Here is a 16410-nt window from a genome sequence, read left to right as displayed (position 1 = left end):
CAAACACAAGTGTGCACCATAAATGTAAAAGTCCTGCACTTTTGGTAAGCTTAAAAACACAAGAAAAAAACATTAACATCATTATAGATGTAAGGATATAATTTTATATTAAAAGGTCTAAATGGACCTCGAAAATAATTCCCCCATACAGGATGTTCAGACAGGTTGTTTCTGGTCTTATCTTGTTATAATATGGCTCCATCTTGTGGAGATAAGAGGTGCACGACAGTCAAAGCAGACTTGTATGTCTTTTATTATTACTACAGGTGTTAAAATTAAACAGGATATGTGAGTGCACGGGGGGGGGGAATGCAATTTCATCTGTGCTGTATGTTTAACATGTGGCATATTTGACAAATAAAGAACCTTGAACCTTGAACCTTGAGAAGATGACTGTTTTTTTATACTCTTTATCATTGTTTGGGTTTCTTGTGCAAATAGTGGGTGAGGACATACTGATTCCCCTATCAGAGTCCAGCATGTTTAACAGGTGTGCAGTAATGTCAAATCATGTTTACTTACCTTGGTCTGTGTTTTAAATGTATGTCCAATCAGTGACAGAGGGAATTTAGAGGACACCAATGCACAATGGAATAAAGATAAGTTGACAATATATTTACATAAAAGTATTTCTTCTGTGATAGGGAAGAATTGTGACTTATCAAATTTATAATTTACATGACCGGGAACATTAAACATTAAAACTGCAATTAGTAGAAGTTGTCCTTTAGTTGTTGTAACAAGCATGAGGTGAGGACAGGTGTCAAAATAACTTTAGCATTAGTAAAACAGCAGCTGAGCTAGCAGTAGAGTAGCAGTCACTGTTGCCATAGCAATAGTATCATACTTTTTTTTAATAGTTTTATAGCAACAGCTGTATAGATACCGCCAGACATTACACTCTAAAATTAAAACAGAAGTTGTGCTGTTTTATTGATCATATATTACTCACCTATTTTATATATATATATATGCAGAATGAGCAACTGTATGATTACAGGTGGCCATGTTAAGCTAACGTAAAAAAATAAAATAAAAAAAAACTTCTTACTGTGGTTAATTTCGACATTTCTTGTTATTATTAATTACTTTAAGGTTCTTAAGAACACGTCTTAAATTAAGTTTATCGCCAAAGGTAAGAACATGACCATTTCAAGTTTAAAAATGTCCCAATGTTCAGCCTACTTAAATTCAAAGAAGTTTAAGCTAGGTGCGACGAGTAGATGGTGTGTGAATTACGATTTTTGTAGTTCTAAAAATATAACTCAGCTGAAGGTTTCTGAACTATTTTAAGTTCTTTATCTCTCAAACAAAGCTGATGTGTTCCATATACTGTAAATATAAATAAAATACTGTAAATATTGTAAAACTCCTTTATACACCTTTATACATTTTCATGCAAGCATCTTTTGCACCACTGCACTATTATATTATTTAATGTTGTACATATAAGTCTTTGCTTATTTCTGTTTATTATTGATATGTAATGTTTTTGTACATGGAGAGCACGGTTCACTTAGACTAAATTCCTTGTGTATGTGTGTAAGTGTAGTCCTACCTGGACAATAAAGCTGAATCTAATGAAGGTAATTGGCAGTCAATAATCATAAGTAGAGCAAACCTGGGACTGATAATCCATAAGGTTAACCAGCAAATTCCTTTGGCTATTAGATGTTGCTAATGATAACAACATGATCAGGTGATAACTGCAACCTAATTGGGTTTGAATTACCATTTCAAGCTATACTGCACACAGACTTAGATACAGGAGTAAATCAAATTTTAGGCAAGGTTGAATCAACTTTACGATGACCCAGGTTTGTGTAGTATACAAATATAAGTTTAAAGGCCTATATGTGGCCAACAGTGTTGTGTTAATTAGCAATCAATAATCTTGTTTTTTCTGTCTGTTGATTCTCCATTTGAAGTGGGCTGGTTTATTTCTTCTATTCCAGATGAACCATGATATTTGTACGGCTTTTCGTGTTGGTGATTTTAGTGAACGTAGTGAATACTGTATGCAAAGTATTTTTTTGTATACTAAATATCTCTTTCACTATTCTAGGTGTACATTTTGTTAACCACCTATGATGTTTTACATGTATATATAGCGCCTCTCTTAACTCAGCCCCCTGCTGTCTCAAGCAGCTGCCAACATGCCTTAATGCAGAGTACCAGGCTGTCAGTGAAAAGAAAGCTTTCCTATATAGGGATCAATGATGTATCACATCATAGGTTGTGCTAATCTTACTTCTCACTCCTCTTTTTAGAAAAAAAAAAAAAGATGGCACAAGGATGTATTTGAACAGCATCTGAGGATGGATGACATCCAAGCGTCAGAGAGCATGCTGGGAGGCTTTTACAAGGTTCGGCTCAAGTATTGTCTTTGCCAACACTTTTGATCGAGCAAGTGGAGCTCAGTGTGACAGTCTGGCAGGGTAATTGGGCTGAAATGGTCTTAACATGAGAGAAATTTTGTGGAAAAAGTACATAAATATGCACACGTCATTATCCTTTAAAATAAATTAAGAATTGAAGTCTAATGGGAGATTTAAATATGAACAATAAATATCTATACTTTTAAAAAGTTGACACCAATTGACAAAAAAGAAAATTTGCGTATTTCAAAGATGTATCTAAAAACCAAAAATATATAATTTACAAAATGAGATACAAACTCATACAGACCATGAAACAATAATACATTATGCCTTGGCAATTGATCACAAACACAGCTTTCATGCAAAGAGTTTATTTATGAATCAGACTGCAGTATCATACAACAGTAGCACAATCATGACTATGGATTATGCTCATATTTATAGATACAAAGATAAAGGCATGTTTGAAAGAAAAGAAATGAATGAGTTCTCTTTTGATTTACTCTAAAAATAGCATTTAAATACTTGGCATAGTCTTGTAAATTAAAATATGAAACATAAATGTTTTGCCCACTGGTTTAACTATTGGAGTACCAAATGCAAATATACTTTATGAAAAACATTTTTTTCCCTCCTTTCTCTTGCATTTCATGCAAGGAAGAAAAAAAGATGTCAGTGAGTACAAAAAGCACTTAAATCTCATATGAAAATAGAAAATATTACAAGTGTGCATAATTACTTCATGTTGCACGTAACCTGCAGTACAAAAAGTCAAATGACACAATGTTCAAGTGTACCTGACATGCCAATTATTTGGGGGGGGGGCATATGTACTGAAATAGGTAATTAGATGTTGTCAGGGGCAGTTTACACACAAGACCAGGGCGAGGCCTTTCGGTCTTTTTAATGAATTGAAAATGAGATGTGTTAGTAATTATGGGCGTGCCAGCTTGCCCTCCCTGTGAAGCTGACAATGGGTTTGTATTTAAACACTGAATCTCGCTGTACTTTGAAGAGTAAGTTTTTTAGTTTATTTGAAGTTCACAGTTTAGATTCAATGTTCCTACAGATAACCAGCATGAAGAGCAGAAACTATCCACAATGCTACTGTACCTCTCCAGCCACAGACACGGCAGAACAGTGAGTTTGTTGTAAAAACCTAAGGTATGAAACAGTGCTTAGTATCTTAGTATTTGGCATTGCCTGGAGTGTAATGTAATGCACACAGAATAAGGCGACATGATTTGTTTTTTCAAATTTTACAAGAAATGTTTGAAATGCTAAGACAGAGTTCTGAGTTGATCAAATGCTACAACTGTAAAATGCTACATAACAGTAAGTGATACTTGATGAGTGAAAGATCCCTACAAATCTTTTGTATATACTTTTCGTTGATGCAGTGCTGCTCGTGTTGGGAAAAAAAACACGTAACTGCAAAATTGTTTTATCCAAAATAACTTTTTTTTTTTTGAACCATGTTTAGATTTTAGATTTATTAAAAAACCCTGTATTTGAAAGAAAAAAAACACATTTTAATACTTTTGCACATACATGGTTTTTAGCCAACAACAAGCATACTGCATTGTATCCTTTAGTGCAATAACTGTTAGGGACAGCAGAACACTTTTTTTGTTTCCATAACATTGACGCACTGTTAAATGAAACGCAGAAAAAAGAGGAAGGAGGAAAAGATAGAAAGAAGAAAAGAAGGGTGGAAGCAAAAGAAAAAAAATCCCAATTTTTTTATTTCTAATCAAGTTTCAAGGAACCAACAACAGAACAACACATGATTTGAATTGGAAGACATACAAAGACAAACATAGGACACAGGTCACATTTGACCACCAACATAGGAACTACAGCTGGAATGAATAGATGTATTGAGTACAACATGGAGTGCAAACATTGACTCTGTTAGCTTGAGAAAAAAAGCACTATCAATTGGAAATCATGGCACAATCAAAAAGTTTCCATCTCGTCTACTGAAGCTATGATGAACCCTATCTCATACCAGAACCGAATTGTGTGATCAAGGCACACCACAAGGCCATCCCTTTCTTGAATCACTCTGCAAGATTTTAAAGCACTAGAAAATTATACGTATTCTCAATATGATTCTTTACAGACGTATGATACTTTAAGATATAAGCGTGGAAAAAAAAAAGTCATGGTTAAATACAAAATATCTCTTAAAATATTTAAAATATACTTTATTTTGTACAGTATGCAAACTCATTAACAATTTGATGATAACAAAAATAAATATTCAGTGAAATGTCTCTTTGCGATACAGATGTATGAACATAGATATACAGTATATCATGAAGAAAAGCACCCACCCCTGTTAAGCGCCCATATACCCTGACACGATTCCATATCCCTGTAATATGATTTGAATGACACGTCACATTAAAACTCCTGAAAATGGTTCCTACAGGTAGCTCCACTACACCACTTAGCTGTTTGTACAACAATATTGCTCTATATATCTTTTTTGTTCTATATCTCAATATTTTTCTTTAATTTTAATCAAAGTTTCCAAACCACCTCTTCACCAATCTGTGCCTTTTATTGCTTCCTGAAATTACCTGGAAATTGGGAGCAATACATCGGATTGATCTGGGGACTAACATACTTCTTGTTTAACAAGGCAACTCTCCCTCTCCAGTGTGTGACCCATGTATCGTACAATAGGTTACGGATCATCTCATGTCGAGTGGTGCAGACTTGCTCTTCATTGAAGAGCTGTATGGGTTATGGTTGCGGAGTGTACAAAAGCAATGAGTCAGGGCACAATGTCATTTAATCTTAAAAAAGAAAGGCTGATTAATTTCATCTGAAAATCAAAACAGTTCTTAAGCCAGTGACAGTGATGTCCAGTTCTAAAACAGCTGTCGCCTCACTACGACAATCAGATACAAAGTTTATTTTGGTGTAGTTTAAATGCAACAGAACAGGTTTGTGACAGTAACCTTTCTATGTCTACATTAGGTTAAACATAAATGCTTACATTCATATCCTTTACAGCTTGCCCATAAACAAACAGATTTGTTCAGTTTGCAGAAACTCCCTCGACTGTATTCACTATGGACTTTTTCAAAGTTTAGTATGCACGACAGAATTGCATAATGTCTGCTAATGAGAAAAGCATAGGGAGGATAGAATAGAAAGGACAAGCCGCTACAAGAAGACTAATAGTAGAAACCCTTAAAGAGGATGGGCTTGGGGATGAAGGACAGATGGGGTAGTGGGAAGTCAGATTGGGTAGGCTGGGGAGGGACTTGGGGTGGAAGTTGCCCCACAAGTTAAAAGGGCACCTCCCTTTGGCAGTGGAACAGCACTCTTAGAAGTCAACGCAGCGCCAAGGGTGAGGGTGTACACAATGCTCTTGTCGGACAAGAAGGCCATTTCAGTGTCAAGATGAGATGAAGGCATTCTAGTAGGCAGCCAGGTCACAGTGTTGGAGCTAAAAACCTCTGATGGAGATGATTGACGCAGTCTTTCTACTCTATCTCCACTTGGCTGGGACCAGGGTGTTCTGGGACATAAAGAAGAAGGGTATGCATTAACAAAAAAAACAAACAAAAAAACATTTTCATGTCTATCTAATATTGTAATAAATTATTTATTTAAAAGATTTTAATTGTCTCAGAGGGTAGAGGCCTTGCACAATCTGGAGACAGTGACACCATTTCCTGGAGATGTTTAACAGCAAGACCAAATTCCAGTTAGTGAATCGATTGATTCACTTAGGGCCTGATCACACAGAGACGTGTCGCCCTAGGTGCGGCTGCTCCTGAGCTCATCTGGGGGTTAAAACAGCTGGGAGCGCCTGTGCAGCGGGGCTTTGTGCGAATACAGGCAACCAAATAAAATAAGATGGGGGAAAAATGAGCGAATGTGGACTCCCTCCTAGAAAAGCAGAAGTAAGCCTCCTACTTGATTTAATTTGCTGCTTTGGCCAAAAGGGACATTGACAAGTGCCACTCTAGTCTCTGGATCTTGAGCTGAAAAGTTGAGACATTTATAAGTCCTGTACCACAGGAAAACAATGGTTTTGCTGGCAGCACTTTTCTAGCCCTGTGTGATCGGGCCCTTAGAGTTACAAATATATTAGTTAAGTAGTTGCCTGTTTGCAGACAGAGACTCCAGTATACAGCAAGATCATAACAGAGTTTCTCACATAGAACATCCAGAGAATAAGTCAGTCAGCTGAGATTCATAACTTGAGTATCCCAGTTAATAGCCAGACCCAACAGAGAGACACAAAAGGCTTTTCTCTGCACATATTTGATTTAAACTTTTCTTCTAAATGTGTGTTTTAAAGACTGATTAGGAAGTACTGACAAAGTATGAAAAAAATGTAAACGTAATCATTTCTCATCACATACTTTTTTTGAAAGTTAGATTAGCAGAATTGTATCTAATGCACAAGTTATTTTAAGATTGCAAAATGAAGAGTACAAAGCCCGTTTCCAAGTCATATTATAATTTATTAACAACAAATATCTAAACTAAGAACTTTATTGTTAATTTCCTCTTTCTTGGCGATTTTGTACTCTACAGATTACTTGTAAACCAAAAACCACAGAGGAAAAAAACATCTTTACTTTTGTTTGACATTTTACCTTGGTGATTTCAAATGTGGGTAGAAATTACAAAGCTATAAAGAAGTTACCCAGCCTAATTAAAATGCTGATCCACAAGGACTTTCAAGCTTAATTTAATTTACTTCTTACCTGAGAGAGACAACTCCTCCTCATCTTGAAATTCTTTCTCCTCAGAGACCTGCTGTGATTGGGTGACCTCTTGAATGTTATCCTCGTCTCTTTGAGGAGCAGGATGAAGCTCCTCTGTTTGTTCGTCCTTGCCCTCCCCCTCTGCCTCCCCATCCCCAGAGTCATTGCTCCTGATGCTAAGGCGCCTCATACGATACATAACGTCCACCTCCCTCATCCGAGCTAGACGTTCAACTGCCACTCGACCTGGAGAAATGGCAAGCTTATTCTGCAATGCTTCAATCCGGTGGGAGGGGCCCTTGCTCCTCTTCTCCCCTTCCAAACTTAAAGACAGCCTGCGGTCTAGGTTTGGGGGAACTGAAAGTGGCAGTCTATCTGGTGGAAACTCTGGTAACCCTGGGTGGTCTCGCCCCAGATGAGTCCGTAGACCAAGTCTATGCTCTGGGACAGCAAATGGCTTCTTCTCTTGCTCCTGTTTATCAGTAGACATTGCATTGTCTTGTCCCTCACCCTCCCTTTCCATTTCAGCTGTCTGTTTGTGTGCGCTGTCTTCTGTTGTTTCGCCTGCAATGACTTCTTTCTCTACTAATTCTGCTTTCTTAGTGAGTGCTTCACCTGCTCTCTGTTCTTCTGTGACTTTGGGGTTCACAGGCACATCAGTTGCTAACATTTCCGATGCAATCTGCTCTGTAGCTCCAACAGCTAGGGTGCTCTCAGCAGGATTAATTGAACAATTCAAGTTTTCTGCCACAGCATTGTCTGTTTTTTCTTCTCCTTCCCCATTTTCCTGTCTCAATGAAGGCTGTTCTCTTCTCTCATCAGATGCCACCTGATCTGAACTAGAGTCATTTGGGTCTTCTGATTTTGAATCCTCTTCTGGACTTTCTAAAGCAGCACGTTGCGGTGGACTACCATTTTGATTGGTCGAACTATCCGAGCTGTTCTCCTCATGAAGTGGAGGCAATGGGCCCTGTCTCATCTGATTCTCAAGCTCTCTTTTACAAATAGGACACTCCTCATCTGATTCAACACTGGGATCTTTAAGATGCTCTGCATCATTAGGTTTAAGGTTGCCTGTGGATCCTTTATTGACATCTGCAGGGTCTCTAGACTGGCGCAAAGTCTGGCATATGTCCTCATAATCGGGAGGACTAGTGAGTGTAGAGGCATCCTGCATAGGCTGTCTATCTGCCCATGGCACTTCAGCTGCTGCAGTGTTCGTTGTTGGACTGAAGTCACAGAGTGGTGTCTCAATAGGCTCATCTGGCAGGTCTAGTTTTACTGTCCTGCCATCATTGCTCCGTCTGCGTGAAAGATGCGACATTACCCTGTATTCTCTGAAGCCTGTCTCTCGAGGTGGGACAGGGAGCTCCTCCCTAAGCTGCTTGCTGAAGGTTACGGACTTTGTTGCAGGCCTGGAGAAGGCGCTCTTGACTTCCCTGTATTCTGGGTCAACTGACCAACTAACTGCACTGCGCCTTAGGCTGCTGGGCTTATTAAGAGGTTCAGATGTCAATCGGATCTTTATACGCTCAGGGATTTGAACAGAACCATCTGGGACTTTATTGCTGGCAGTGCCTAGCTCCAAGATGTCTTTGTAGGCCTCGTTTAGGTCCTCTATGCACTTATCTACGCTGGGCTGTTTGCTGCTCTGCTGCTGTTGATCCTGAACTTCTTTTTTGATGGTCTCCAGCTCTTTTACAGCATCCCAAGGTCGCTGACTTGCTGGTTTCAGCAAGAACTGTTCAAATGCCTCCTGCCCACTGTTTGCTGCTGGTTTGCTCTCCTCCAAATTTCCTGAGGGTGGGACTGCTGGCTGCTGAGCTGTGCTCTTGTTCAGCTGGTTGGAGAAGGTGGCTGTAAGGGAGAAGGCGCTGTTGCTTGAGAGTTTCAGGCTCTTAACTCCCTTTATTGGAAAAGTGAAGGCAGTGCCCACTGCACCACCGCTATCAGGAGGAACTTCAGTGCCAGGGGGAACAGGATCTTGTTGTGCTTCCTTGTCGTCAGGGCCAGTTTTTTGGGCCTCTGGGCTAGTTTGTGTCTCCTGGTCTCGATACTGGTTTGCAGGCCAGGTTCCTGACAGTTTCATCTCTTTGTAATGGTTAATCTTAGGGGGTCTACAGGGAACTCTTTTAAACATTTTGCTGCTCGCTCTACTGCTTGTTTTGCTGCTCGCTATGCTACCAGTTAGTGCTTGCAGCTCAGCTTCAGCTGAAGATGTGCTTTGGAGACTTTGGTTTGTTAAATGGCCAGTTTTGTTATCACTTGGACTGTCGGCTGGGTCCGGGGACTTTTCATTGTTGTTATTCTGATCACGGATTGTTCCAGTTAGCTGTGGAGTAACAGGCACAGACACCAAACAAAAAATTGTCTCACTAAGTCTTTTTTTTAGGTTCTTGGTTTTGTCCTTTTCTGGTGGTTCAGGTTGTTCAACCTTTTTGACTTCTGTCACAGTTTCAGAGACACCCTGGTCAGCCGTCTTGCATGGGGGAGGTGGTGGTTTACCCAGAATTGATGAAGGGAAAAACTGGCTTCGGTTTTGTTCAGGAGCTACACTGTCACTTTTTTTGTTTATTCCCCTGTTGAACCATCGATTACTGCTGTCATTGTCATTGAGCGCTGTTTTGCGTGTGTCAGTATTGAGAGCTGACCCCTGCTGGGGAGGAAAGGCACTATCATGTGTAGATTGTCCTAAAATCTTAGTGGATGGGGTCTCTTTGTTGATGTTTCGTATCTTGTCTGAGTCAGTGAGAGAAGTTCCGCTAGGCCCTCCTGAGATTTGTTTCACTCTTGGTTCTTCAGCGGGTAATTGACGGGCATGACTTAATTGTTCTTCATGTCCAGAGTGTACCTGTTTTCGATAGGATGCAACACGTTCTCCATAATGTTCCAACCATGAGCTACTTGACTGTCTAGACAACCACCTACCAGGATCTGACATTGGCATTTGCAGAGATTCTGCCCTCCATCTGAAGTTTGCCATTTCATTGCGATTGAATGAAACTGATCTTGGGGGTGGAGCTCTTCTATAAGAAGGGGGTGGGATGTATCCAGGGGGCTCCATTCCAGTGATGGCAGAGTGTTGTGCGAAATAGTCATGTCTCAGCTCCCTTTCCCTTGGAAAAAAGATAGACCTGTCCTTTTGTTTGGCACCCTGGTCTATAGCAAGCATTTCTGCGCTACCCCTAGTCTGCTGGTGAATCTCATATGATGGAGGCTTTAAAGGCCTGCTGAACCTGGGCTTAGTTAAAAGTGCAACATGGCTGCTTGGCCCAGAATTCCTACCCCACCGGTCCCTTACAACAGCACCACTATAGATATACCTACTATAGGGCCCAGAGAAGACAGTGCTGTTCATTCTCTGTTGTCTATCAGGAAGGCTAGGCCTTGATGGAATGAGATCTCTGCAGCTAGAACGATTTGGTGACAAAACTCTGGGGAGAGACTGCGACTTTGCTTTAGTTCTTGGGTGAAAAAAACCCTCTGGTGTCCTCAGGCGGTACTGGTCCTGAGCCCACCGCTCCCCGTCCCCATCAGACAACTGCCTTCCCAGACCCACAGCAGGCCTCCACTCCTCTGTACCAAGGCTCTGGCACTTCCTTTCCCCAGTCACCCTTAGCTGACCAGGGGCTGCGTCCAGGTCCCTGAGCCAGGAAATTTCCTCCCATAGCTGCTGTGCTTGCCTCTCTGCTCTGTGTTCCTCTGCTGCAATCAGGGCCTGTGGCCTCCATGCACCAGCAGAGGCCCTCAGCTCCCTGCCATCAGCATAGTCCAGGAGGATGCTAAAGTCCTGGCCTCGCCTTCGCCAGTAGGAAACATCCCTCTCGTCATAGCTCAGTGGCTCAGAATAAGTCAAACTGGGAACATCGTAGAATCTGCAAAGACGGACAAGTTAAGTGTTAAAAGGCCATTCAAAGTGTTACTGAAGGAAAGTTAGGAGGAATATGAAACAAGGTCAACACTTGACCTGTTGTTCACTTAAAGATGTGCTGCAACTTACTTCGTGAGGGATGGACACACAAACACTTAATGGTCTCTTAAAGGAAATATATCATGAACTTCCCAAAACAAATTTAACAAAAAAAAGGCATTATTTCTCTTTCCATTTTAATAATCAAATATTAGAAGATCCGTGCCCAAGACACTTGACTTGGCATTGGCGATACGTGCTTTCTGATGCAACTTAATCAGGGAGAGCCAGTACATAGGAGGCAGAAGTGCTTAAGTCAGCGGCTCCCACGTCCCTTGAAGAAACCATGAAATTATGATGCAAGTGCAAAAATTATCTGCATTTTAAATTGTGCAGACCTTATAAGGTAAGGTGGTCATCTGGATAGCCAGACTGTGGCTCCCAAGGAGTCCTAAGGAAAATCTCCTACTGTCAGATCCGATGTCAGAGTTAAAGTACCTCTTTTCCTCTATTTGAATGATAACGTAACTAAATTAGCAAGATTAAACTGTATCCTTAAAAAGAAATTCCATGTATGACCTATCATAAAAATTACTTCAGTTTCATGTCATAACATTATTCAAGAGAAAGTCAGAGTATTCAGGTCACTTGATTGTTGCTAGGGAGAATCCACAACATCACAAGCGACACATTTTAAAATGCTTGCTGAATTTAGCATAAAATGGCAAGTGTAGGACAAATCTATGTTGGCACGTTCAAAACTGTGGTTCCGCTTTCGGGTGATAAAGCAGAGCTGCCTGGAGATGATTTTAGTTATGGTTCCATATTTATGTCTCATGTGCCACATATGGCTAAAATGCACATTGCAGTGCCAAACAATTAGCATACTTAAGCAAAACAGATTATTTTTGTTTGTTTTTTAAAGGAGTTCACTTTGTTTTCTGAAAAATCTTTCAGTCTGGTAATTTTGTTTTCTGCATTTCTAAAGCAATGGTGGTTATTTATTTAGCACTGCTGAATGAAACAAGAGAAGCACACGAGATCCATGAATATCCACAGAGCATTAGTCCTGAAATACTGGTTGCTGTTTAAATAGGACCATTAGATATTTTACATCAAATCAATCTGAAATGATACATTCAGGAAATATGATCTACAGTTTAAAACCAAAAATACAAGGCACATACAAAAATACCTGACGAAAAAAACATATCCTGAAAACATAATTAAATGAAAGTTTATAAAACATCCAGTCTCATAAATAATTCACGCGGAATTATAAAAAGAATGAAACACAATTATGCTTTCAAAGTGCTTCACATCGTATGTGCAGTGAATCACTGGGTTAGTCACTGTACTCATTCATTTAAGCAGCGAAGTCAATGGATCATACTCAGCAGCATATGCTACTGTATAGCTGAGGGGAGCCGCGCTGTGCACACTTGCCCAGCAACATGCTTACATCACAGAGCACGTGCTGGGCGTGATTCAGAGTGCCAGTGTTTACAGTGGAGTGATTACGCGCCTGTCTTGAGGCATGTTCAGTCCTCAGTTTGCTCACTGTCTAGTGCTGCTGTTTACATCTGCCTGCCTGGTGGAGGCTGTGGAGATGAAACCAGCTCATGGGTGGGCTCCACAGAGACATAAGACGACTTTCTGTGTGCATGCATGTAAACAGCTCATAAGATTGCAAAGGCACCTTTCATATTCCCTCATAACCCAGCAGAGGATATGTCAGTGGTGCTGCTGCAGCCAAAGTGTTCTGCAGCTCTTGAAGAGAAAAAAAAAAAACCCTGCGCAGTGCAGACTCAGTTTTGCATGCAATACCGAAGGGCCCCAGTGAGAAGGGAGGGAGAGCAAAAGAAGGGAAGGTAAAGGGTGTGGGGGATCGCAAAAGAGAGGGAAAAAAAATCACTCACCCACTATCTGTGGCAAGAGAATCACCCAAGGGCTGAGCGTCACCTAGGATACCAATGCCGAGTTCTTTTCTCCTTTGGATCCTTTCCCCAATCTCGCTGTCAGTGGCAGGGTAACCCTTCACCAGTGCCTGCCTGCTGCCGTAGATTCCTGTGATTGATGTCCCCCGGTCCGCCTCGTACCCGTTCAGTGTCCCCCGGCCAGCCCTGTTGTCCACAAGTTCCCGCTGGCAATCAGCAGGGCGCTTGTCATAAGGCGTGGCAGATGGAGGGTCGCTTTTAGGCAATTTATATCCATGCGAAATGAGTAGGTCCTCCACACTGTACATGGTGGTGTCTCTCTCACTTCTGGGCAGGAGGGCAAAGGTGGGTGTGTTGCCTTATGCGCAGTGCTGCTGGTGGAAGCTAGAGCACGGTTGCTCAGCGGAGGCCATCACTGAGTGGAGGACAAGGGAGGGAAGAGACAATATGTGAACAGAGCTTTTTTTTTTCTGCATGCTCCGAAATGCTTTTTCAACACGCTGACTGATGTCAGAGTTGCACTGATGTCTCTGCTACCTTTCAAGATGTGCTAATGCAGTACCCTTTTAGCACACACAATGCTGAAAGCCCAGCGCGTGTTCTATATCAAACACGAACATTTGCTAAACTTATCACTGTCTTTTGTGGAGCCATTATCATCTTCAAGGGCAACTTTTAACTTTTACTCTGTAATCCAGTAGATCAGCCTTAACAGTAAGAGCACCTTAAGAATCTGTTCATCCCGAACACATTTTATAATCTTTCAAAACTGTTTTATCCCAGTCTTGATTATAAGAGTTGTTAAATTGAGATGTGTTCCCGTCCTTTAAATCACTGCCTACATCAGGATTTCTCCACCCCTTTGTCTGTGATAAACACGGTGGAAAATGTGATAGAACCTAAACACAAGCACCTTCTAGGTGGAACATCTGTCATCAGTCATTTCAGTCACTGGTGTTGTTCTCCAGACACTCTGAGCAGCGTTCTGACAGCCACACTAATCCGTGCATACGGACAATACTTTACTTTCTGGAGACAAAAATAACTGTATGACAGAGCAGAAACTTCAAAGCAATTCTTCAACATTAAGAAAAAGGGAGGAGATTTAAGACTTCAGTATATTAGCAGTCTGTGTCAGATGCTCTTAAGATAATCTTCTCCAGCACAGTTGTGCCATCCAGCTAACTTAATACAGCTGAAACCATTTTGCACGTCATCACAGGCAGATTTCTGTACATAGTGTATTCTGCCCTTTGTCTCTGCGCTTTGGGTTAACATACATTGTTTATGGTGCTAATATGTCTACTGCAGACATACACGTTTAGTGATTCATCTCCTGAGTCCTAATATGAAGTTAGGGTAGCGTGCAGTGCTAATAACTTGAGATAAAGGTGTATAAGTCAGCAAAAGTGCAGGGCATTTCCTTGAAAATATTTTTTAAAAGAGGCTTTAGAAACCACTACTGTCCATTCTTGAATTTCCCTCGGGATCAATAAAGTATCTATATAAGTAAGTAAGTAAGTATCTATCTATCTATCTATCTATCTATCTATCTATCTATCTATCTATCTATCTATCTATCTATCTATCTATCTATCTATCTATCTATCTATCTATCTATCTATTTATTCCAGGTTTTGACATGCCTAAATATGTTCAAGTAATGAAACAACTTTTGTTTCAACTCTTCCATCAGAGCCTGCTGTTGTCACTGTGGTTTTATTTTGTATGTGAAGCATAACAATATTTGGGTGTTTTGTCAAAATATAAGAAGAACTGCATTTAATTGTTGTCTTTCTAAAATATTAATCTGCTGATTATTGTCTTACTTAATTGAATAATAGTTTGGTGTGTGAAAAGTTCAAAATAATAATAAAAAAAATGCCCATCATGATTTCCTAAATCCCAAGATAATGTCTTCAAATTGCTTGTTTTGTTCAAACATCAACATAAAACCCCCAAATATTCAATTCAGAATCAAAAAAAAGACAAAGAATAGCCACAAATACTTTGTAAGAAGGCAGAACAATTGGAAATGTTTTGCGTTCTACTGAAAAAATAAATAGCTGACAGTTTTGACAGTTTGATTTTCATCATCGTATTTCTTAATAATCCATTTAATCCAGCTCTAAATGTAATGATTGAAGGTAAAACTATGAGAAAATTCTTGTTTAATGACAATGGACTGCTGTCTCAAATTCCATTGTGGTGTGTGTGTGTGTGTGTGTGTGTGTGTGTGTGTGTGTGTGTGTGTGTGTGCGTGTGTGTGTGTGTGTGCAAAAGCAGCCCTTCTTGTCTGATTTATTAATTGTTGCCTTTAACCGTCGGTCCTGCGAAGACTGTGGACGAATCAGTAACTCAGAGATCAAAGGCTTTGCACACATTAGCATTTTGGCTAAATCATGTTTGGACTTGAATAGTGGCTCACTATTCATTTTCCATTAAGAAGGTGTCACTAAAAGGACAAGTATACAGTGTTGAATCAAAGACGTGCGGGTAATGGACTTCTGTCTTTAGGACAGGTCGCTCTGCCAAAACTGTTCAAGCAAACACAAATATTTTCAAACTTTAAACTACACCTCTCTGTCTTTGTTACCTAAAACAAGTATTGATTTACAGATGAGGTCTTATGACCAAACAAAAATTTGAATTAGGGCTTGACCAATTAATGAAAACATCATCGCGACATGAGCATTCACGATAAACACATGGCAGTGCTTCCTCTCACTGTGGAAACATGGGCGTGTTCAGGCTTTCAAACCATTTGAAAAAACGTTTGAAAAAAGCAGGACACACTTCAAAACTGAAAGTTAAAGCTAGTATACACTCTTTAATATATATATATTTATTAACACACTTCATATCATTATCGCATTATAGAACAATGGCACACTGCATTTGTTACCCATGTGGTGTGTTTGAATAAAAGACTCAATCCTTTAAAATGGGAACAAAAAACAAAGACTATTCTATTTGCTATTAAGGACAGAAATTCAGCTCAGTGATTGACTGGCGACCTGTCCAGGGTGTAACCCCGCCCTCTCTCAATGACCCTGTCGGTAATAGATAATGGGTGGATGGATGAATTAAGGATCAAAATACATGCATTTGCATATATATTCAAATGATATTTATTTTCAGAAGCTTAAGTTACAACCTTTGTGCTTTAGCTGGAGTCAACAAATACAGATGTGATAAAATAAAAATGAATGAATTACAAAATGTTATTATGTATTATGAAATAAGGCATTTAATGAAACTTAAGTAATTCAGCAGTACAAAAACTGGACTGCAACCATATCAGCTTATTTCGTGATCTTATTGTTCAGTCAGCTGTTTTTATGATGAATCAAATATGTGGTTTGGAAAAAAAGTGCTAATGCAGTTAAAACGATAACAGCCTCACTAGTTTTCTTTATGTTCAACCAACTGTGCACAACCAA

General features: G+C 39.9%; 1 protein-coding gene and 1 long non-coding RNA gene across 3 annotated transcripts in view; one reads left to right on the top strand and one right to left on the bottom strand.

Moving 5' to 3' along the window:
- The first annotated feature begins 425 nt into the window (after nt 1-425).
- Nucleotides 426-16410, top strand: part of LOC306827005 — a 27493-nt gene continuing 11508 nt past the window's right edge. The window contains exons 1-3 of the long non-coding RNA XR_013779559.1: nt 426-1135; nt 2271-2366; nt 3451-3521. This is a non-coding gene — a long non-coding RNA (uncharacterized lncRNA). The remainder of the gene's footprint in view (nt 1136-2270; nt 2367-3450; nt 3522-16410) is intronic.
- jcadb (junctional cadherin 5 associated b) overlaps nt 3528-16410 on the bottom strand; it is a 15230-nt gene continuing 2347 nt past the window's right edge. For both annotated transcript variants that reach the window (XM_079348613.1, XM_079348614.1), the window contains exons 2-4: nt 12950-13382; nt 7121-10995; nt 3528-5919 (exon numbers count right to left, since the gene is read on the bottom strand). In XM_079348613.1, the coding sequence (XP_079204739.1) occupies nt 5885-5919; nt 7121-10995; nt 12950-13275 (4236 nt within the window). In that variant the 5' untranslated portion in view covers nt 13276-13382 and the 3' untranslated portion in view covers nt 3528-5884. The remainder of the gene's footprint in view (nt 5920-7120; nt 10996-12949; nt 13383-16410) is intronic.

The sequence above is a fragment of the Symphodus melops genome, assembly GCF_947650265.1.
Source record: "Symphodus melops genome assembly, chromosome: 7".
NCBI lineage: Eukaryota > Metazoa > Chordata > Actinopteri > Labriformes > Labridae > Symphodus > Symphodus melops.
The sequence above is the reverse complement of the archived record's forward strand: the minus strand, read 5'-3'. Positions and strand labels throughout refer to the sequence as shown.